A 23,917-nucleotide genomic window follows, 5' to 3' on the forward strand; every position below is an offset into this window, starting at 1 on the left:
ATTGAGAAGGTTGAGCACTACTGCTTTAGAGCCACTGGATTCCTTTCACTCGGGCTCCTGGTCTGGGCTATCACATAACAGGAAAGAAGTGTAGAAATGAACTCTGCTAAGTCACATAGCTACAAGTTCTACAAAGCTTTTCTTTTAACTTGAATAATGTCGTTTTATTAACAATGTACTTTTAAAAACTCAATGTTGCCAGGTCCAGACATATACATATGTATATGTATGTGTATGTGTATATGTATATGTATATGTATATGTATATGTATATGTATATGTATATGTCTGGACCTGGCAACATTGAGTGTGTTATATATATTCTTACAATCCTAGTGCTCAGTAGGCAGGGACAGGAGAATTATGAACTCAAGGCCAGGTTGGGATAGTTATTCTCTGTGTAAAGAAAGGGATAAAGATGCTGAGCACTGTGATGCATGACTTTAATCCTAGCATTTGGGAGGCAGGAGATTTATGTGAGTTCAAGGCCAGCCTGGTCTACATAACAGCAGAACAACATAGTGAGAGAAAAAGAGGAAGAAAGAGAGAGAGAGAGAGAGAGAGAGAGAGAGAGAGAGAGAGAGAGAGAGAGAGAAGGAAAGAAAGGAAGGATTTGTCTGCTTAATAGCACGCTGACTTCTGTGGCTACAAAAAGAGAACCGGGGCTGACAAGACATTTCAGAGGGTGAAAGCGTTTGCCGCCAAGCCTGAAAAACCTAAGTTTGATTACTGAGACTTATGATGGAAGGACTGAGCCAATTCTATCAAGCTGTCCGCTGATCTCCACATGTGAGTCGCAGCATGCACACTACGCATGCGCGCACACACATGCGTACACACTGACACACAACGCGTGCGCGTGCATCCACACACATGGACACTCATACGTGCACACTTACACAGAAATAATGAAGTAGCAATGCTTTTTAAAATATTTACTTTATATCTTCTGAGTATTTAATCATAAGGGATTTTGTTGTTTTATGTAGTGGCATTTCAATTGTATTTTAATAAATCAAACTTGCCTGGGGATTGGGAGAATAAAACAGCCAGCCATTGGCTCTTACCTGAGGTTTTACCTCAATCTCAGTTGGAAATGGTGATCCTGCCTCCAGGAATCTCAGAATGAGACTGTGTTGAGAGCTGTTTCCTTCCATTTTATAATCCTCTCTAGGGCTGGGATTAAAGGCATGCACCACCGTGATTAAAGGTCTCCACCACCTGGTTTATACAGCAACTAGTGTAGCTACTGGGATTAAAGATGAGGGTCACTGTGGCTACTGGGATTAAAGGTGTGTGTTACCATTACCTGGTCTGTAAGGCTGAGCAGTGGGGCTGTTTCACTCTCAGATCTTTAAGCAGGCTTTATTATTAAAATACAATTGAAATACCACTAGTTTTGTTTGAGTTTGGGGTATGGGTTTTGGTTTTTTTTGAAAAATATAATTGTATGTCATGGCAGAACACACCTATAATGCTAACAGTGGGAGGTTGATGCTGACATCCTGAAGCCTCTTTAATTGTTGTTACACACATTTATACTCCTAAATACATAAAACAACCTGCTCAGTCCATACTACATATATGTGTATGTATACATATATATGTACACATGTGAACATACAGTTATATGGCTCAGTCATACAGTTTTTACAAAGTCATCACTTCATACTGAAGGAAACGAAGACAAAGCACTGAAACCCGTGGTAATCTGACATAGGACATGAGAGTCAGCGCTGAGACTAGCTCTCCGGCCTCATGGTCGGCCATGCTCCTCTCACCTAACCTCCCTCTGTGACTTCTAAACAGAGGCAAAGAAACAGTCATAATAATAATTTTTTTAGAAAGGTACAAGAAAACAGCCATAATTAAAAAAAAGTACAAGAACTCATTTTACTGTTTGCCATCTGAATTGGAAATCGAGCGGAAAGGCACAGTTATTTTTTATTATTATTATTATTATTTTGTTTTTAATATAGGGTCTTGCTACACATTGCAGGTCAGCCTCCAACATCCAACTCTCCTGCTCCGGTGTCTCGAGCGCCGGAAGGACAGGTATGAACTACCCTGCCAGGTCAAAACAAAGCGTGCACTAAAAAAAACTGTTGTTGAATTGTGCAACGCAGCATCTAGTGGGTGAAATGCTGGTAAAATTCCACAAAACGTTCATTCGCTCCCCACTGAGCAGCAGCAGGATGAATAATTTATGAGGTCAGGGATTCCTGGAGGCAGGCACAGTCCATCAACGGCAGAGAAATTAACATCTATGGTACTGAACCTTCCAGCTGCTTCTTTTAATGACCAATTTTGGCTAGAATAACCAATTTGAATAGAAAATAACAGATGGGTATAAAAGTCATGTACATCTTAGAGAATACCGGGGGTGGGGAGGGTGTAAGATGGCTTGGTGCATAAAAGCACTTCCCACGAGGCTTGATGAACTGAGTACAATTCCTGGGACTCACATAGTGGAGGGAGGGAACCAACCCCCGTAACTGTCCTCTGACTTTCACAGGTACCCCATGAAAAGTCTGTATGCCTATGCACACACACAGACACACAAAATGTCATCTTAAAAAGTACTAGGAAGCCAGGCGGTGGTAGTGCACACCCTCAGGAGGCAGAGGCAGGTGGATCTCTGTGAGTTAGGGGCCAGTCTGGTCTACAGAGCTAGTTCTAGGCAGCTAAAGGTGTTACACAGAGAAACCCTGTCTCAAAAAACCAAAAAAGAAAAAAAAATTACTAGGAAAACAAAGCTACTCATGACGTAACACTACAGTAGCTTTTGTGGCTAACTAAACTGGTTTTGATATAACTAGGCAGGAACTTGTTCATCTGCATTTAAAAATTTACCCTATCAGCTGCTAACCTTGGATCCGAGCAACATAAGTCAAGCAACACAAATGGAAAAATACATTGAATGATTTTAAAGAAACTACAAGTGATGAGATGTAGCAGGAATGTCCTAAGTAATATGAGTATTTGGGGCTGGAAATGTAACTCCGTGGTAGAGTTCATGCTTAACAAGGCCTAGTTTGACCCCTAACAACACACACACACAAAAAAAAATTGCCATACCTAAGAAAAAGTACTAATATCATTGTTCTTGTGAGACTCCTAAGAGTGGGAGTAGGGAGACTCTGATTCTTTTGCCTGCTTTTGGAAACCTTTCCTACTGGACTGCATCATCTAGCCTTGATATGACAGTTTGTGACTAGTCTTACTGTAACTTGCTATGCCATGTTCAGTTGGTATTATATCCATGGGAGACCTGTTCTTTTCTGAAGGGAAAGGAGGAAGAGTGGATTCAGGGGAGAGAGGAGGTGAGGGTTGGGGAAACTAGGAGTGAAGGGAGGGGGAACTGTGCTTGGGATGTAATATATGAGAGGAATAAATAAAATATTCTTAGAACTAATAAAATATAGTGTTCAAAATATTTGGGGGATTAGTCTTTATAAAGATCTTCAGAGGCGGGAAATAGAAAATGGCGAGTTAACGCAGTAGGGATTGGTCTGCAATCAGAAAGCCCAGAATTCATTCCCCAGAACAAAAATGGAGCTGTAAATGCCTTAGACTACAACGCTTGCTTTAGACAGACAGACAGATAGATAGAGAGACAGACATAGACAGATCAATCACCTGAGTCACTTGAAAAATCATACCTCATGATAACCAAACTTATTATCCAGCTCTATCATCCACTCATTCCTCAGGCTTGTTTCTTGCTTGGCTACTTTCAAAACTCAAATTCATCCTCAGAGGACAAATAATTACTCTTTTGAAGTTGTTTTCCAGAATCCGAGACAGTTCTTGAATAGATACTTCCATGATCCATGAGCAGAATTAAAAAAAAAAAAAAAACACTCTGGGCTCAGCAGGACTCTGGCCACTAGATCCACAGTGTGGTCAAGGATGTTAACCATGCCTCCCCCGACCCCAGGTCAGCCTGTGGTCTTGGTCAGGACCAAGGGGCCAACCCATGGCCCAGGAACAAATGGGTCCTAGCACAGTGACACAGCCAAGGAGGTTCAGCCTCCTTCAAGCCTTAGGCAATCATGGTTTAAATCCTAGCTGTGGAACCTAGCTGCACAGATTTGAGCAATTAACTTGCATTTTTTTTTATTTCCTTAGGTAAAGCCTGATAGAAATCAATATAGTATTTTTCTAAGTTTATTTAAGCAACAAGATGCTTGACTTGCAGAGAAAGCTAGGATTCATTTTATACCCATACTTGAAGGTGTAGTAAGGAGGCCGCTTGTTTGTTTTTTGCCTACTTGGCAGCTCAGACCCAAAATAACCACACAGAAACTGTATTATCTAAGTCACTGCTTGGCCCATTAGCTCTAGCTTCTTATTGGTAACTCTTACATCTTAGTTTAACCCATCTCCATTAATCTGTGCATCACCACAAGATCGTAGCCTACCAGCAAAGTTTCAGCACATCTGTCTCCAACAGTGGCTCCATGGCTTCTCTCTGACTCTGGCTCCTTTCTCCCAGCATTCACTTTAGTTTTCCCTGCCTAGCTCTGTTCTTTTACCCTATCAAACGCCAAGAGAGTTTTTTTATTCATTAACCAATAAAAGCAACACATAGACAAAAGGACCTCCTATACCATGAAGGCAGATTATCCTACATGTAACAGCTATGTGTAAAAAATGTCAGAAAACTCTCTTTAGTTTTACAATTCTCAAATGAGGTAAGCAAGGATTTTCTTTGTTGTTTGGGTGTTTTGCTGTTGTTAAAACACTGAGAACAAACAAACAAACAAACCCTTCCTGGACTATGGAGAGCTGTGTGACCCTGCCCCTAACAGAGAAAGGGCTATTTTCACAGAATCAGTACTTTGCTCCACACTGCTTCCATCTGATGTCAACAGAAACAGAAGACTGGCCAGTCAGTCTTTGTTTTGTTTTTTTGTTGTTGTTGTTTTGTTTTGTTTTGAAGTGCAAAAGGTTTGTGCACATATGCCAGCTTTATGCACAACATGTTTTAAGATTAGGGAAGGATACTGTACCCATGTCAGGGACATCATATGGAGGGGCACAGACAGTGGACTGTGGTAGTAGGGACATGCTAGAACCAAACTGTGTCTTCCTGATGGAGAGTGTATTTCTGGTATCACAAAACTCTGGCGTGGACGTTTCTTCAGTAGACCCCTGTCTGCTGATAGAATGTGTCCATATTCCTCCTCCCCTTCCAAGTACACACAGATGTGTCTGCCATCCAATTGGAATGGATCTGCCTTACAAAGCCTTCTTCACAGCAGGCTTTCATTAGCTTACAAAGTGGTGTCTGCCTCTTAAAATTAAACTACACCATAGAACCACCTGCCTTGCCATCTTCAGATTGACAAGACCATTGTTCTCAGTTTCTGTAGGCCCATATTTCTATATGGTGTGGCAGCTAGGTGCTAAAGCCATTGGCCCCATTTGAGACGATCACGTAGCCCTGCAGACAGGCTGTCTCTACCTAACAAAGGGTCAGGATGTTGTTGCTCCTTTCTTTGTAATTTGGAGGATGCCTTATGGAGATGCTGATTCAAGCCTACATGACAGCTAGCATACACAGCAGACAAGCAGATGCGGATGTGACAAAATGCCATTCACCTGGTTACCTAGGAGACAGGTCTAGTGTATTTTCCCACTCAGTTTATGTGTTGGTATAAAAGCTGTTTGGATAATAAACGCAGGGAGATCTTCAGGAGGAGAGAAGTCTGAGATGCCCTTCCGTGATGATGGTGTAAGCTGTACCTGGTTGTTCCTTGCGCCTCCGTACCAGTCCATTTAGGAAAAATAGTTATCTATGTTAGGGCCCACAGGTTTTAACAAGTTTCCAGTCTTTCCCTGGGTTTCCCACTGGCCATGACCAGCGCTGGAGTCTCCCTGGAGGCTGCTTTACAAAAGGACCACATTCACACTGAAGGAAGACACAGCTAACACCAGGAGCAGCAGCAAAAGGTGGGGGGGAGAGCCAGTCCAGAAAGCAACTATTGCAGTAAATCCAACAGAGAGAGGCTCGAGGCTTTGTGTCAAAGAGTAGGCAATGGTCGCATGCACTGAGAGGCTTTAGAGAAAACATCCTGGACAGGATTAGGAATCCTATGTAGTGGGAAGGACAGAAGCTGCATGCCTCTCTCAAGTATGACTGAAGTCATAGGGAACGGTGGATACCATAGGGTGGGGGAGCTTGTGAGGGGCTCAGACTCTGGAGCCAGGTCGTCTGGCGCATGAGTTATGGTTTGCTGTGGGAAGTTCTTCTATGTGTTGCTTTTATTAATTAAGGAATAAAGAAGCTGCTTTCAGCCAGTGGCGTAACAGAACACAGCTAGGCTGGAAGCGAAATAGAGAGACAGTAGACAGAGTCAAGGCGAAGCCATGTAGCCCTGCCAGAGACAGACACTGGAAGGAACCTTGCCGGTAAGCCACAGCCATGTGGTGATACACAGATTAATAGAAATTGGTTAAATTAAGATGTAAGAGCTAGCCAATCAGAAGCTAGAGCTAATAGGCCAAGCAGTGATATAAGTAGTACACAGTTTCTGTGTTGTTCTTTCTGGGTTGAGCAGTCGGGAACAAACAAGTGGCCTCCTACAACAGCAGTTCAGTGGCTTACAGTGGTATAACCTTGGGTCTAGTACTGACCTCCCCATTCCTCAGAAAAGAGAGTGTGATGGTGCCTATGAGGAAGTCATGGAAAGGAAGTAACAAATGAAAGTTTATTAAAGTGCTCAGTACCGTGGCTAATATGCTAACACAAATTAAGTGTCCACTGAATCTGCCTGTTAAGGTCAGTCATCATCCTACCACAAACAGGATTACAGAAGCAGAAAGAATGGCATGGTTTCCAGAGAAGGCTGGCAAAAGCGGACCTAGCTACCGGTTGTTTAAACCAGAGTTCAACTCAAGGGTCCCTGGGGAGGACAGCCAGGCAAATGCCACAGTGCTGCAGGCTGCAGCCCACCCAGAGAGTAACCTTCAACACACATAACATCATCATACGTGTTTCCACGCCCTAGTGGGTGGCTCTAAAATTGCTAATGCCCCAGTCAAGGTTAGGTCTTGACCCAGATGCTGGACTAATATCAGGGAACATGAAGGAAAGATGATCTCTTACACAGTGACAATACATGCATGTATTATAATGCAGGTATAAACTCTAGTTACTTAGTAACTTCTAACACCTTACCAAGATAACCTTGCAGCCATTATTCACAGTAATTCCTGTGCTTTTCCCAGCAGTAAAATAGCCATATCAAGCTTAGGAACTTGGAAGAATCCTACAGCAATCTTGAACGCTAACAGCTAAACAATACCATGCCTTGCTTAATTACTGACTTTTAACAAACATCTATTTGTGGGCCAGAAAGATGGCTCAGTGAGTAAAAGTCCTTGCCATTGAGTCTGACGACTTGAGCCTAATCCTCCAGAGTCCATACGGACAATTCCTGAAAACTGTCCTCTGACCTACTTATATACACATAAGACAAACAAATAGTAAGTACAATTTTAACTAAAGATAAGTATCTATTTGGTGGGGGAAAGTTGAATTAACTTAATGATATGAGTAATCTTAGGTGTGTCAAGGATATGGCGATTTATAATTTATGACTTCCCTTTATATAAACTGCTTGTGCAATTAATACTTAATCTAACCTTGTTTTGTCTGACTGCTAAACAGTGGTCATTCAGATATGGTTAACAGCTGTTGTCAGCCTAGGCGTGTTCGGTGTTGTGCTTCCCTCTAGTGGTAAATAGAGAAAATTACATCCTTACGGGTTTTTAAGGACTTGAAATTTGTTGCTACACTGCTTTTACATACTTTATCTGTAAACTGTCTGAAATGCTTTCTGTAATAACACAAAGTTTAAATAAATAGGTTAAAATTTTATACGTGTTTACAGTGTTTCTCAAGGTCAAAATGTGAGTCGGAAAACCCATCTGTCTGGATTCAAATTCTAACTCACCATTTAATAAGTTGTGAGGTCCCGGGAGATTAATTGGGATATTAACGCCCTATCCCCAGTTTCTCATTTACTGAGTGAGGTTAACAAAAGCCTACACCACATTGTTGATGTGGGGACTGAGTGAATAAACATAGGGAAAGCACTTAAGGCTAGTCAGAAGTGCCATTCAAAATGGAGACTCTGCTGAAGGGTAGTTTTTATTTCTAAGTTCTTTACAATAAAATTTTAATAAATAAATAAAAGTGATAGGCAAGTTAGGCTCTTCTGAAATCAGAGAACCTGGCAGAGTACGTGGGTACTGAGTTCACTAACACACACTCAACCTCCCTGCTCCCTGGCTGTAGCCCGGGTTAAAGCATGTAGGGAAACAAGCAAATTTGTGCACCACACTAGCACACGCATGAGAAGAGACTGTCTACTGCAAATTATGTGTTTACCACCTAGGAAGCTCTACTACACAACTACCTCTCACAAAGAAATCAGACTTCATAAAATAGTAATAGCGAATTGTTATAAAACTCAACCAAATTCAAAAGACACATTTATTGTACAATCTATTTACAAAAGGGGGGGTACAAATGTGATAGAGAACAAAGGAAACATGCCAGGCATATGCATGGGCAGAGCCAGTGTGGATGAAACTTTCCAAGAGTCTATTTCTACATGCAGCACCTGGCAGTCAAAAGAATTTATTACCTCAGTTTTAGAAAGTTCAGTCTTACATGACTAAAACTATGGCTTTCTTAATGAAAAGAATTATCTTTGGCTCACAGAAAATCTCCAAGTTGCTGAAGGTCAAATACACCATATCACACTGTTGTTCCTGAATCGAGACCACTAAGGTGTCCACTTTCCGATGCAATTACACAAGGTTTTTTTTTTTTTAATTGTTTTACAAGCTTAAAAGGAGGGGCTGCTTTGTCCCGCACACCCACACAGCAGGTGATGAAGAAAGGCCCCGAGCTCACAGTGCAGAGGTTCTTTAAAGGGAAAAACTGCAAGCAGGGAGTTATATGCCTTGACATTACTAGATTGGGTAGGGGGATAGTTGGCTCTAAGTCAAGAGGGGATTTTTGTTAGCTTTTTAAAAAACCACCCAGTAACTGTAAAAAAAATAAAAAAATAAGAACAACTTGTTTGTCTAGCTTCTTGATTGGCTGTCCTCAAGTCTCTGGGCAGCCAGACAGTTTCTGGGCCTGTTGTGGCGTTTTTCTAAATTTACAGGTACACGGGGTGGGGTGCCTGCTAGATTAGACTCTCACGAAGATTGGGCCTGGGTTTAAAATGGCTTTAGTCTTGTCCCCTCAATACCGACTTACAAAGGCACTTAAATAGGAAGCCATAATTATTTAGGGAAATCACTGCCGTATGCATTCCATTTTCAGTAGCACTCACACAGTGGGAAATCGACAGACCCGACTCTCTTCACAGCCAGCTAACTGCTAGAACTTCCAGAACCAGGGACAAGCATTTGTAAATGTCCTCCTCAGGTTGAGCACAGATGGGTTCCAGAACATGGCCTAGTCACCCTAACAGAGGTTGTGATTCTCTGAAAGGCAGCGAAAGACACCACAGAGCATTTCTGCATCTGTCTTTCCAAGTGTAGGCCCAGCTTTCACTTCTGATACCTTGAATAACTGCTTTTATAGTGCCAGTTCTTCCCTTAGATCGCTGACTTTCTGCTGAAGAAATGTGACATCAAAACTGAAAAAAAGCAAATGGAAATTACTGAAAATTACTGAAAAGTGAAAAAGAAAAAAGTAGAGAAAGCAAAAGGCCAGGCAAGTATAAAGTACTAGCTGACCCTTAGAGGTTGAGTTCCTTCCATAGCACATAATGAGAGTAATCTATGTCAGGAGCTGTGCTCAGAGCTGAGGACTCATTTCAGAAGCAGTAAGGATTTTTGTTATTGCGTGTTCGTTCCCTAAGTATCTCCATCTAAGATTTGGTTGACTCACATAAGCAGAGCACATGGCCACAGAGGTACCTTTCCTGTAAACAGCCAAGGGCTACACAAATGTTAGAATTAAACATCTACTTCAGACACAGTCGCATACTGAAGATGCAACTTGTAATTCCAAAGAGGACTACTTTTTGCCTTCCTTGTTTTGTTTGAAGGAGGGCAGGCATTTTGTTGGTTTGTTTTAGGTCACTGGGCACTGAATCTACTGTATCGTGCATGTTAGCCTGGCACTACCACTTAACTAGATCCTTTGTCCTGCATTTCTTTACCATTTTCCGAGTTAACATCTGATCAAGCCTCACAGTACACACACAGTGGCAACCTTATGGACTGCACCTCCCACACCATTTAAGCAGTTGTAGGATTTCAGTTTCCCAGTCTCTCTCTGCTGCAGGGCACTTGAGTGCTATCTACTGATTTCAGATGCCGTCCCTCCTCCAGTCCTCTTGATTGCAAAGGGTTTGTTCTATCTGATCTCAACTAGACAAGTATGAAAATCACCCACTCCTTAAAGCACACCTTCTTATGCATCCAATAAACACTACTTTAAAGATAACTCTGATTCTGCCCAGGTGGCACAAGCCTTTAATCTCAGCATTCAGGACACATAGGGCCAGTCAGAGCTACATGGTGAGCCTATCTCAGGGGGAAAAATAGAGGGTGGAGATAACTATGATCCTGATTGCTTTTTTTAAAAAAATGCAGGATTAACATTCCATTCAACTAAATAATCCAAACCCTTCCTATTTGATGGCCAACATAATGGAGTATTCACATGCAGTATGCTTAGGCTGGCTCCATACACAGCTCTTCCCTAGTCCTTAACATTTCTAATATCTCATTCACACTACAGATAGCAACATCAACTTAGCACCTACCTAGGGCAAATCATTATAAGCATGTGCATCTGTGTGTTTCAAAACATCTTTTATTTCATGAAGCTAAAAGCAAAAAAAAAAAAAGCAAAGTTGGCAAGAAAATAAGGTTAGCATTAAAAACACAAAACTAATGAATAAGCCTGCCGTAGCAACTCACAGCTCTATTCTAGTACCTGAGGCTAGAGGAGGAAGATTTCCCCAGTCTAAGCCAGCCTGGGCCATCATGTAAAATCTCACTGCAAATAAATAAATAATAGAAAACAAATACTGCATAACTTATCCAATATAAATACTTTAAGAGAATCTGTATGGATGCAGAGCCCATCATAAATGCATGCTTGAGAAAGCAAGTAATGCTTTATTCCACAACTTACCCTTGAAGTTTCTGGACTAGAAAATGGAGAACACTCCCAAGATCTATTTTCACTGTCAAAGGAATCCTCCTGAAATGCAAACTTCTGCTTAAGTGCATTGGATATTAAAGACACTGGATCCCATTGTAAACTCTGTCTTTTCTTCTTCTGAATGGGTCTACCACCTGGTGACCTATTTTTTAAAAAACACAATCAAATATATTAAAACTTTGATGCAATTTTAGCTCTTTGTTCAAAAACACAACAGGAATATGAGCATAATATATTATAATCTAATTAGTCTTTAAGAGATTTCTACTGTGAATTAAGGAATCTAAAGAGTACTAAGAATTCAAAATTAGAAAACCAAGAAACCACATGGGTTGGGGTCTTCTGCAACCTGTCATGACCTGAGGCTCCTCATTTTCACTGCTACAAACCTATAAGTTAAGTTGGACCTAAACTTATGATCCTGTTTCTGCCGTCCAAGTACAGGGAGTATAGGCATGTGCCGTGATGTCCAGCACCACTGAAGAAAATGTAAAGAAATCTTTAAGAGCCAGGCATGGTAACACACACCTTTAATTCCAGCACTCAAGAGGCAGACACAGACAGATCTCTAGGCCAACCTGGTCTAAAAAGAGAGTTCCAGGACAGCCAGGGCTGTTACACAGAGAAACCCTGTCTCCAAAAATATAAATAAATAAATAAATAAATGAAACCTTTAAAAATGTTTAAAGGATCAGATTTTATGAAAAGAACATCTTTTTGCTAGTCATTCATTAATTTGATCATTCAATCAGTCTTCATTGAATTGTAACTATTTAGTCAGGCTATTTCTGGAACTTTCCACTGAAGGGTAACCAATCTCAGAGAAAGCAAAATGTTGGGTAAAAGGAACTACTGTATTCCTATTCTTTACAATATGGAGTAAATATAATTAATACCAAAAAAATGTGAAGTAGGTAAGACAATAGAAGAAATAGTCAAAGAAGAGCTAAAGGCGATTGTCTCCCAGAGGGAGGCCACAGGAGGTAAGGGGTAAGAGACACACACCAACTCTCAAACAATTTCTCTTAAAACAACTGATAGAATTTCAGTTCCTTCCCCAAATTCTGGTGACATACCTTTCGATGGGACGGAGTTTGACCTTATTCATGTCCTTTAGAACATCCAGCATGTTTGGAACGTCACTGGCTCCATGGCTTTCTGAGCCATGGCTACCGTTCATCTTGTGCACACCTGAGTATGGCTTTCCTACGGCAGTTGTTGGGTCATCTCTGCTGGCAGATCCAGGTTGCACAGGAGGAAAACATGGCTGGAGAGAAAACTGAGGCAGAGGTGGTGGTGGAGGAGGAGAAGAAAATACTGAACTTGGAGAGTGATCTGGCTCCTCACTCAGGCCAGCAGTCACTGATGACGACAGTGCTTGTTCCATGCTGGGTTCATCACTCAGGTCACAGAAGCCTAAAGCAAAGGAGAAACCAAAACCATGCACAATTCTCTGCAGCATAACACTGGGAACCAATGCAAGTCAAACCACAGTGGCCTCTGGGATGCTGCTAAACTATTACAAGGCAGCCAAGAAAGCAAGCCAACCCAGTCTGAAGTGTCAGTTCTCTCCTAATCCAGTCTCGAGGCACACCCTAAAGGATGCAGTTTAAAGAGAAAATAAAGTGATTCCTAAGAATCCATAAATAATCTCAACTTCACTCTCCGGTTTCAAAGCAAGCACTAACAATTTCTAGTTAGAAGTACGCAAATTGATGGACCCGCTCTAAAATGACATTTGAGAAACAAGTGCTGTCCTGAGATGAGTATTTAACTTTCTCATAAATCTGCTCCTGAAGAGCTGAGAGTGAACATCCTTGCTTAAAAACAAAGGGTATACTCATATGATTATGTTATTTGTATATTATGCACACATAAATATATACGTAAAATTTTAGTAATTATACTTACACATAGCACCTTACAACCAAATCAGCTGTGAAAAGAACTCGGTACCTATATAGCTTAGGCCTCACAGTTTTTAAAAAAGATTTTCTTTTTATTGCTAATTATGTATGAGGGGGAATGTGCATGTGAGCACCGGTGACCTTGAAGGCCAGAAGAGGTGTCAGATTCCCCCTCAGCTGGGGTTACAAATGGTTATGAGTCACCCAATATGGGTACTAAGGACCAAATTCAGGTCCTCTGGAACACCATTATGTGTTCTTAACTACCAAGCCTTCTCTCCAGACCCTAAATTTTGTATTTAAAGCAAGATACATCTCCAAAAGCTTAAAAAAGAGACATCTGGAAAATACTCACCTGTTGGTGAGAACGTATCATAAAAAACTGAAATGAGCTGAAAAGACAGTTCAGCAGTTATGAGCACTCGCTGCTCTTACAGAGGACCTGGGTTCAATTCCCAGGACCCACAGGGCAGCTCATCACTGTTTCTGACATTAGTTCCAGACGGTCTGATGTCTTATTCTAGTCTCTGTAGGCATCAGGCGTACATGTAGTGCACACACGATAGAAAACACCCACGCACATGATAGCTCACAAACACTTTTAACTCCAGTTGCAGGGGATCTAATGCTCTCTTCTGACATCTATGGATAGCAGGTACATACATGGTGCACAGACATACATTAGAGCCAAATATTTGTGCACATAAAATAAATATTAAAAAAAAATAAAAACAAAAGCAACTAGACTATAAATATACACGGTATCAAAACTATTCTGCTCTTTCAAACCATACATTCGTTTCTTCCTCTTTAATCTCCCTTTTTTCTTTCCTTTTTAAAAATTACTTTATGGAGTCTAACAAATAGCTCAGTGATAAAGAGCACTGACTGGTCTTTTGGAGGACCCCGATTCAATTCCTAGAACCCACATGGCAAATTCAGTTCCAGGGGCTCTGAAACCCTCATATATAGATACATAGAGGCAGAAACCAACACACTTAAAACAATAATAAATAAATCATTAAAAAATATTAGAAAAATTAAAATTATTTATTAGTTTGGGGAATTGGTATTAGTTTTTTATTTTGTCTTGCTTTAGTGTTTCTAAGAATGATTTTCATGAAGCCCAGGCTAACTTCAAACTCTGTTGCTACAGATGACCTTGAACTTTTAATCCTCTTGTCTCTACCTTCCAAATTCTAGAATTATAGATGTACAACATCATGCTGTTTTATGCGATACTGTGGATTTAACCCAAAGCCTTGTGAACATGAGGCATGCCCTCTATCAACTATTCCCAGGTTTAGCTTTGATTTTTGAGACATGGTCTCACACTACAGCCAAGACTGGCTTAGAATTCAAGTCAATCCTTCTGCCTCAGCCTCTTGAATTCTCGAATCACAGGCACGAGCCACCATGCCTGGCTTCCAGTTCTTTGCTAAAGAATTAAAAAAGCTTACTTAGAAGTCATGACTTGTTAAACAAAGCCCTTCAGTGGCACAGCTAACTCTTCTGTGCAGCCCTCACTTTGCGATGGCAGTCAGCCTCTAGGATGTATTTACTGCTGTTTGTGTTGGGAAGGGTGCTGACTTAGGGATCACTCAGCGTCACTCTCCACTACTTACCAGTCTCTTCACTCTCTCTCCGCTCCTGCATTGCCACAATTGCAGCAATCTGAGCCCGAAGAAAAGTGAGCTCATCTTCAAGGGCAGCTATTTTTTTAATTGCAGCCTCACTTGCTGGCAGATCATCTTTCACTGGTTTATTCTGTCTTAGAGCAGGTGACAATGGATCCCAAATTAGTTTTGAAGAATGGGAAAGAGCAATTTTTCCTTCCTTCTCCTTTTTCCATAGACCATGTCTGTGGGTGAAAGGAAAGAAGAAACAAAAGGGGCTGGAGAGATGGCTCAGTAGTTAAGAGCACCACCTGCTCTTCCAAAGGTCCTGAGTTCAATTCCCAGCAACCACATGGTGGCTCACAACCATCTGTAATAAGATCTGGTGCCCTCTTTTGGCCTGCAGGCAGAGCACTGAGAATATTGTATACATAACAAATAAAATAAATCTTAAAAAAGAAGAAAGAAGAAGAAGAAGAAGAAGAAGAAGAAGAAGAAGAAGAAGAAGAAGAAGAACAAGAAGAACAAGAAGAAGAAGAAGAAACAAAAGGAGGAAAATGTTCAACTTAAAAAGAAAAACTCAGCTAGGCATGGTGGCCAATGCCTTTAATCCCAGTACTTGGGAGACAGAGGAGGCAGGCAAGCCTCCGAGTTCAAAAAGTCTCGAAAAGAGAGAGATAGAGATAAAGAGAAACAGGGAGAGAGAGACAGGGTTGGTTAAGAGAGCCCACTGTTCTTGCAAAGTTAGTTCTTCAGTGTTTCCTTTTGAGACAGCTTCTCATGAAGTCCAGGCTGACCCGGCTCCCAGAATCCAAGTCAGGCGTTTCAATCCTGTACTCCAGCCCCAGGAACACACAGCACCTGCATTCAGTCATTCTCCCTCCCCCACCACATACACATGACAAATAAATAAATTTCTTAAGGAAAAAAAAATCAGGGGCTGAGATGTAGCTCAGTACAGAGTATTGCCTAGCGTGTGCAAGGCCCTGGATTTAATCTCTAGCACACAAATATAAACAAGTTAAATCAATCAGAGTACCTCCCTGACCTGAGATGATCCCTAGATTCACCAAGATAAAGCACCTCATATTATTCTTTACTTTTGTATTCATATATAGAACACATGGCCAATAAACAGCAAGGAAATGAGAAAATGAACCTTTCCTCAAATTGTAAAACAAAGCAGGCAGATCTCTGTAAGCTCAAGGCCAGCCTGGTCTACAAGAGCTGGTTCCAGGACAGACTTCAAAGCTACAGAGAAACCCTGTCCTGAAAAAACAAAGCAAAACAAAAAGAAAGAAGTTACAATTCATATAAAGGCAAACCCATTAGAGTACCAGTTGACTTTTCAATGGAAATTTTAAAAGTAATGTACTTCAAGTCCTAAAAGGAGCCTTCCACCTATGCACATGCAGACACCATTAACTGGACTAAGTAGATTTTACATCAACAAACACACACAATCACACATGCATGTGCACACACAAACATATACATGCATGCACACAGGACAATATGAAATTGGTAAGAGAGAAGAGAGGATATAGAAAGAATTGAAGGGAAAGGGTGAGGGGTAATTTGATAAAAATAAAATTCATTTGTGTACGAAAGGAAAATATAATTTTCAAAAATTTAAATGCAAAATGTAATTTTAAACATACACTAAAAACTGAAATGCCATTCCTGTATTCGAAAAATATCAAAACATACCATGTCACAACAACAGTACAAACTTCAGTGCACGCAAGCATCCACGTTTTAGGCTACACCCACATCCCAAGACAAGCATATAAAATTACCGAAACCTGAGATAACTGGCTTCTTCATCATTTGCCACACACAAAACATCAGCAAAAGATGGAACAACAGGTTCATAAACATCAGACTCCTCAGAGTTTAAGTGAGGGATCAACTAAAACAAAAATGAAAACAAAGTCAGAGCTCCATCGGGAATCAGGGAAAGCACATGCCTCGTGCTTCGTCATATTAAATAAGGTAACAGTCTGAAACAGAAAAGGGAAAAACACTGGAGACGTGTTACTCTACTACCTAAGCAAATAACAACATCTTCTCCCCATGGCTAATCTCATCTAGCACACAGCAGAAATACAAATAAAGTAAGGTAAGAACAAGCTCCCAGGTATTCTTTGTACCTGTCTTTGGATATAATTAAAGAAGCAAACACGTGTGAGATGATTTATTTCCAGCAGTAAAGGTCCTTGCCTTGCAGGCACATTTCCTTTCCTTCTACCCTGTATTCCTGAGAGTATCCAAGATTACTTTACACACAGGACTTAACACATGGTGACTGACTTACCTCAAAATTAAGTCTTCGACAAGGTTCTAAAGGAAGCACTCTCCCAATCATACGAATGATACTCCGAGCTGACCCATAGTCTTTATTTTGCCAAATCAACAAATCCTATAAATAAAGCTTTGTTTAAATACACCCCAATTAAATATGTTTATATTTATCTAAAAAAAGAGATTCAACAGGTGTAGTAACATTTATGTATTCAAAGAAAACATAATATCATACTCTTAAAGTGTCTTCCTTGAGAAATTAAACTTTATTAACATTTATCTTGGAAAACAGTTTAGTTAATAAAGTTTACCATGGATACTGAGGTCCCAAATTTGATATCTAGAGTACATATTTTAAAAAGCTGGGCATTGGGATGCACTCCTGGAACTCCAGAGCTAAGAAGGCAAATGGGTGGGTGCCTGAGGGCTCCTGGCTAGCCAGCCTAGGTAAATGGGGGAATCTTAGGCCAGTGAGAACCCTGTCTCAAAAAAAAAAAGGGTGAGGAAGGCTGGAGATGGCTCAGAAGTTAAAAGCACTGGCTGCTTTTCCAGAGGACCTAGGTTTGATTCCTAGAATCTACTTGATGGGTCACAACCATCTGTAGCCCCAGTTCTAGGGGATCTGATGCCCCGCTCTTGTACACAAGTGGTGCAGACACACATGCAAGCAAAATATACATCAAATTAAAAAAGAAAGGGGAGTCGAAATCCTAAGGAATGACCCATGGCCTCCACTCCATACATATGCAAACCCATTCTCATTCAGACTGGATATATATCTGTGGTGTATATGCAGCGGTGTGTCTACCTCCACCCCAGCACTTGGGAGACAGAGGTCGGATGATCTCAAGCTTGAGACTAGGCTGGGTTACAATAGACTCCCTAGTTCAGATACCTAACTGAACATCTTGGAGAATGTGATGGCTATTCTTGGTTGTCAACTTGACTACATCTGGAACTAACTAAATCCAAAAGTGGAGGGCACACCTATGAGGAATTTTTTTTTTTTTTTTTTTTTGCCTAATTTGAAGTAGGAAGATACAACTCTAGTCTGGATCTTGATGTAGGAAGACACATGCGTTTAATCTGGGCCAGACCTTCTGCTGGAGTCTATATAAAGACTTGGAAAAAGGAAGCTTTTGCTCTTTGCCTGCCTGCTCTTGCCTTGTTAGACTTGGGTCCCCTCTTTATATCAATCTGCTCAAACCTAGACACCTGACTCTAACATGGAGTCTGTCAGCTGTCCTCAGTCTCTCAGCTCTGCCAGCCCAGTCTCCACAGCGCACTCTAAGCAGTCAATATTCATTCCTCAATCATCCTGTAAGGCCCCTGCTACTAGGGCCTGCTCTATGTCTCCAATTTAGTCTCCTACTACTCACCGATAAAATATACATTCTTTGGGGCCAAGCAAATTTCCTCATGCCCTAAACAAGCCGCCATCTAACTGACTTACATTCACTCACATGCTTAGGGGGCCCTGACCCGAATTTAACCTCAAGATTGGTTTAATTTTACCTGTTCTTGATTACAGAAGCCACGCCCCCTACAAGTTTGATTGTGTCTGTTCTGATAAACTTCTAAGCTCTACTAAACTGCCGGCTGGTCTGAGGATCATACAATGGGACACATCAGTTACAGGAGCCTTTGTTTTGCTTGCAGTTTTCTCTCCTCCATGAATATGAGGGCAAGCCCAGATGACTTTTAATTTTATTTGCATCCTTCAGGGCAATAACTGTCACCATGGATAGGAGTACCACCTCAGATGCTCTCCAGAAGAAATATAATACAAGTACATATATGACATAAGCCACTCGACGTTGGGCGCCATATGTCAGGAGTTTCTGCGGTGATCCTAGCTGTGGTGGAGTCGTGCGTCCCAGCATAGGAGTGTGAGGATTAGAAAATGTTAAGTAGGAGGAACAGAGATAAGAAAGGATCACAGAAACATAGGGTAGTACCAGGAGGGCAATTCAGTGCCTGTTGCATACTGAGTTCTGAGTCTGCCCCATGTTTAATTTGCCACACACGTTTATACCCCAATACAAAAATGGGGGGGGGGGGCAAAAGACTGCTTTAACATGACACAAAGGACAACTAGGACAGCTACCTGTTTCAATACTTTGAGACATCAAGTCATTAATTCATGAGAAAAGCATTCTGTTGCTTAGGCAGTGAACCCACCCTAGACCAAGTATCCTAAAGACAGCCACTCCTGAGGTCAAAGCTCCTGTTTCAAAAGAAGCACGCTTGAATTCTCTGACCTTTAGTCAGGGTGGAGAGGATGTACCTCTATTAGCCTTCTCAATGTCTAAAACAACAAGGCCGGGTATGTAGCCACAGTTGCTGTTCTCAACTTTGAGCAACCTCAAACTCTCTGACCTTCAGACAAGATGGAATAGGCTCACACATTTGGGCCTCCACACATATGTTAACATATAATGACTATTTTTAAATTACTAATAAAATTTTACCTTTTTTCACTAGGTCTTCAAAATTTGTTATTTTATGCCTATAGCAGAACTTAACTCAAATATTTAAAGTACTTAAATGTGGCATGAGGCTGGGTATCCTGGAATATGCCTGTAATCCCAATACTTGGGTTGTTGGGGCAGGACAGAAAATTAAAAGCCATCCTGGCGTGTATTTTAGCATATACCAAAACCCGTATCAAAATTTACAAGGAAAAGGTAAGGCAGGGACATGTGGCCAGTAGCTACCATATCAGATAGTACAATCTAGAAGAAACAGATCCTAGACCTATAAATATTAGAATTCTGGGAGACTGAAACACGTCTATTGAAAGTACTCTACACTCAGAGGTACAAAGTGTACTCATAATTCTTAAGGCCCTAGGTTCAATCCACCCACATTAAAAAAGAAAAGAAAAGAAAACAAAAGAATAAAGGCAGGGGAGATGGCTCAGTATGAAGCATGATTAATAAAAACTCAGAGAGAAATTGGGGTTCAGCCTGAAGATCTGGAAAGCAAAAGCGCCAGCCCCTGGCTCTTACCTCAACCTCATCTGAAATGGCGGTCCTACCTCCAGGAATCTCAGAAAGAGACTGTGTCTAAGAGCTGCCTCCTCCCATCTTATATTCCTCTCTATTTCTGGGATTAAAAGTGATTAAAGGCATGCACTGCCCGGTTTCTATGGCAACTAGTGTGGCCACTGGGATTAAAGGTATATATTACCACTGCCTGGCTGTAAGGCTGACCAGTGTGGCTGTTTTATTCTCTGATCTTCAGGCAAGCATTATTTATTAAAATACAAATGAAATGCCACTACACTTCACACCAATACAAACCCTAACTAAGAGATCCCTCTGTTGGATCTCTTATTGGGCTTTGACCTAAAAGAGTAAACAGATTACTAACCACCTTGCCAGACTTTTTAAACTATCAAAACTATCAAAGTTACACTATTGCAAACTCACCTTTCTCCCACCTAAAGTGAAGTAACAATTAAATGTCTACATAGAGGTTTTCTTTCCCTAATGGACTGTATTTAGGAGCCTTGCTCATTCTCGGCAAGTAATCTGCTACTGGGCCACTGATCTACACAGCACTAGCCCAACTTGATGACTTTTTGTTCTGAGATTCAGTCTCACTGAGCTGAGTTGCCCAAGCTGGTCTTCACTCACTCTGTAGCCTAAGGAGGCCTTGAACGTGATATCCCCAGGTCTGGTGTTTCTCACAACTGAGATTACAGGACTGTACTACCAGACTCCGGTTGTTGTTTCCTATTTGCTGCTGTGATCAACACCATGACCAAAAGCAACTTAGGGGAGGAACAGGTTTACTTGGCTCACACTTCTGTCCTACTCCGAGTTACTACTGTTGTGATGAAACACCATGACCAAAAGCAACTTGGGGAGGAAAGCTGTCAAGACAAGAGCAGGAACCTGGAGGCAGGGGCTGAGGCAGGGGCTATGGAGGATGCTGTTTAATGGCTTGCTCCTCCTGCTCTCTCACAGAGCGCAGGACCTGGGCCCTCCCCCATCAATCACTAGTTAAGAAAATGCTCTACACACTTGCCTACAGCCTCATCTTATGAAGGCAATTTCGCAGTCAGGGTTCCCTCTTCTCAGATGACAATAGTTTGTGTCAAACTGACGTAAAACTAGCCAGCACAGCTTCTCAGTCCCAGCTCATCAGTGAGGGAAGTCGGGCAGGAAGTCAAGCAGAAACCACTGGCTCAGGCTCAACTAGCTTTCTTGTATACCTCTCATTTGCTGAAGAATGGTGTCCTTCACAAACAGCTATCAACAGTAAAGACAGTCTCTTAGAGACAGAGGCCAATCTGATCTTGGCAGTTCCTTGTGGTTCCCTCTTCCCACGAGACTTTAATGTCCACTTGACAAAAACTAACCAGGGCAGAAAACGTGTCCAAAATGACACATGACAACCCAACCCAATGATAGAAGGTGGACATCTAAAATCCCAGCCCTTGGGAGGTGGGGATCGAAGGACAGGGACAGCATGGGCTGCAAGATTCCCTGGCTCAAAACATCGAGACCCAAGAACAAAGTCAGCAAAATCCAGACATTTATCCTGGGCTACATTGTTAGTTTCTGCCAAGGCAGCAGCCTGCCTCTACCGCCATAGCAGGTATGTCATCACCTGTCACCAAGTGCCTTTCCACCGTCAGCTGTGCGACATGTGCATCCCGTAGAAGTGCCTACCAGGCACAGCTTGCTCTCTTGCCTCTTTTCCTATTAGCTCTCTTCTTTCTCTTGTTTCTACCCTGTCTGCCTGCCTGCCTCTCTCATGTCCCAACTCCGACATGGCCTTTCAAGCTACCCCTCCACACTCCCCCAAATAAACCTCTTGTACTAACTCTGTTGCACGTAGCATGCTTGCTTAGTGACATACATTAGGAGAGTCGAAAGGCAACCCACTTCACTTTTCTTCATTTACCATTACATACATGATACCTTGCCTTAAAACGACGACGAGATCCAAAAATAAACAAAATTCATTACAGACATTTACCTGGTCTACAGGAACACCAAAATATGCCAGCATGTTTCTTAATATGCTCAGTAAGAGAGACATTGGTGAAGCAAGTTCAAGGCAACATTGTTCGTTAGTACCCTAGAAGAGAAGTTATTAATAATTACGCTTATAAGTAAGAGCCACGTAGATCGCAGTAAAAAGCCTACAGAAGCCTCTCATGTTACACCATCAAGTGACTGCTCCTAGAGAGCGTTTATTTTGAAGGAAGAGGAGAAAAAAAGAAAGTGCAAGGAGGTGGGAAGGAGGTCAGAGAACACTAACAATGAAATTTCACTGTTAATTGAAAACCTCACCGAGTGCTTGTAAAGAGACCCTGCCAATTCAACGTGCGACAAACAAGCTCACTGTCCTGGGAGCTCTGTCGCCCCGGGAAGCTTTCGGCACCGCACCGCAGTTCTTTTCACATCCGCCCCTCCGTCACCGACCGCTGACCGGAAGCCACGGGGCACGGCGGAGCCCGCGCCGCTCGCCTTCCCGCTGCGCTGCACGCCGCCAGGGCGTCCGGGACCTTCCAAAAGCGCTGCGACGCCGGTGCCGGGCCGCCGAGGCGCGAGCACAGGCTCCCTAGCTGGCTCTAAGGAACAGAACGGGTCTTCCTGGACCCGCTCGCCACTTCCGCCTCCAGGAACAACTATCAAACTCCGCGGGCCCAGCTCGGCGCCTGTCCCCATTGGGCAAGGCTGGAGAACGCCGCTTAAGATTGGACGATCAAGAACCAATAGCCGTCTCAGGGATGCGCATGCGCAGAATGCGTTTCAGAGTTTATAACTGTCTTAAGTACCGGCTCTTAGACCTTGTGCATCCTTTGACTGGAGGATATGGCCTCTTACACCCTCCCTTTTCCAGAACTCGACAATGATTCTGCCAACGGACTTACAGCTGTTTGGTCATTCTGCGGAAATATCTAGCCGTAAGCTAAATGCTAGGATTACTCATGTTGAGTCGCATTATCCTGTGTAGTACACCTGTATTTAATGTGTATGCACACCCATACCTGCGCGTGCCTCAGGACGTCCTCACCTACTGTGTAGGATCCAGGGACAGAACCTTAGGCTTGGTAGCAAGCTGCTTTTTTCACAGAGTCATTTCGTTGGCCCTAAAACAAGACTTACTTAAACACTTTTACATTTCAAACTTTGAAATGTAAAAAAGTTTTTGAAAAGCAAAAAAGGTTCTAATTATCCCGCCCCCCCAAAAGGAACATAACTGTTTTTTTGCATTGACAGTAAAACATAATGGAAAGCAGAGTGAAACACACTGCCTGTGTATCTACAATCCAACCGACAAATTGAAGTTTAATTGCTATGTATTTAATTACAAAGCCTCAGTTCTAAAGATTTGGCAAGCCATGAGGACATGGCATAGTTTTGAAAATCTTAAAAAATAATACATTGTTAGGTAATCCTTAATCCTAACTATGTTAGTTGCTAACAATAAAGCATCAACGTGTAAGTTAAACATGTCAAGGAATCTAGAATAAGAAATCCAAACTAGAAAAAGTTGAGCATAAAGTAACAAAGCATTTCTGAAAAGAACAACCCAGAGTGCATACATACTCTGGAGGGATGTGTTGTTTTGCGTTCTCGTTTGGCGGAGGGTTTCGTTGATGATGTTTTGGCTTTTTGAGACATGATCTCACATTAGCAAAGGTTGAAATGAACTGTGTTGCCTGAGTGTTGGAATTATTTATGGGTCAAATCAACACAAGTTCTTAAGTCTTAAATGTGTGATGTCTTCAGCTCTTAGTAGGGACTTACCTTCAATTTCTGAGAGTCAACTAAGAGCACCAGCAATAATCTAGTTTCTGGAGTCTCTTCAATTCACCTGACCAACTTAAAAGGGTGTTTCTCATACCTGGTACTGGG

The 23,917-nt window shown here is 41.8% G+C and overlaps 1 protein-coding gene across 3 annotated transcripts; it reads right to left on the bottom strand.

Annotated features, from left to right (window-relative positions):
- Positions 1-8,488: 8,488 nt before the first annotated feature.
- Mtfr2 (mitochondrial fission regulator 2) lies at positions 8,489-22,686 on the bottom strand. Of its 3 annotated transcripts, none has more exons than XM_048425239.3 (9): positions 22,346-22,686; positions 22,029-22,130; positions 17,050-17,154; positions 16,538-16,644; positions 14,742-14,977; positions 12,286-12,625; positions 11,180-11,351; positions 10,806-10,868; positions 8,489-9,668 (listed from the first exon to the last, which is right to left on the bottom strand). In XM_048425239.3, the coding sequence occupies exons 2-8, from the start codon at positions 22,089-22,091 to the stop codon at positions 10,806-10,808; spliced, it is 1,086 nt and encodes a 361-aa protein (XP_048281196.3). In that variant the 5' UTR covers positions 22,092-22,130; positions 22,346-22,686; the 3' UTR covers positions 8,489-9,668. The 3 variants fall into 3 exon arrangements, with proteins under 3 accessions (XP_048281196.3, XP_048281195.3, XP_048281197.3); XM_048425238.3 differs by having other exon boundaries at positions 16,532-16,644; positions 22,346-22,683; XM_048425240.3 differs by lacking the exon at positions 10,806-10,868 and having other exon boundaries at positions 16,532-16,644; positions 22,346-22,677.
- Between the last annotated feature and the right edge of the window lie 1,231 nt (positions 22,687-23,917).

Source organism: Myodes glareolus, chromosome 1 (assembly GCF_982192425.1).
Source record: "Myodes glareolus chromosome 1, mMyoGla1.1, whole genome shotgun sequence".
NCBI classification, from domain to species: Eukaryota; Metazoa; Chordata; class Mammalia; order Rodentia; family Cricetidae; genus Myodes; species Myodes glareolus.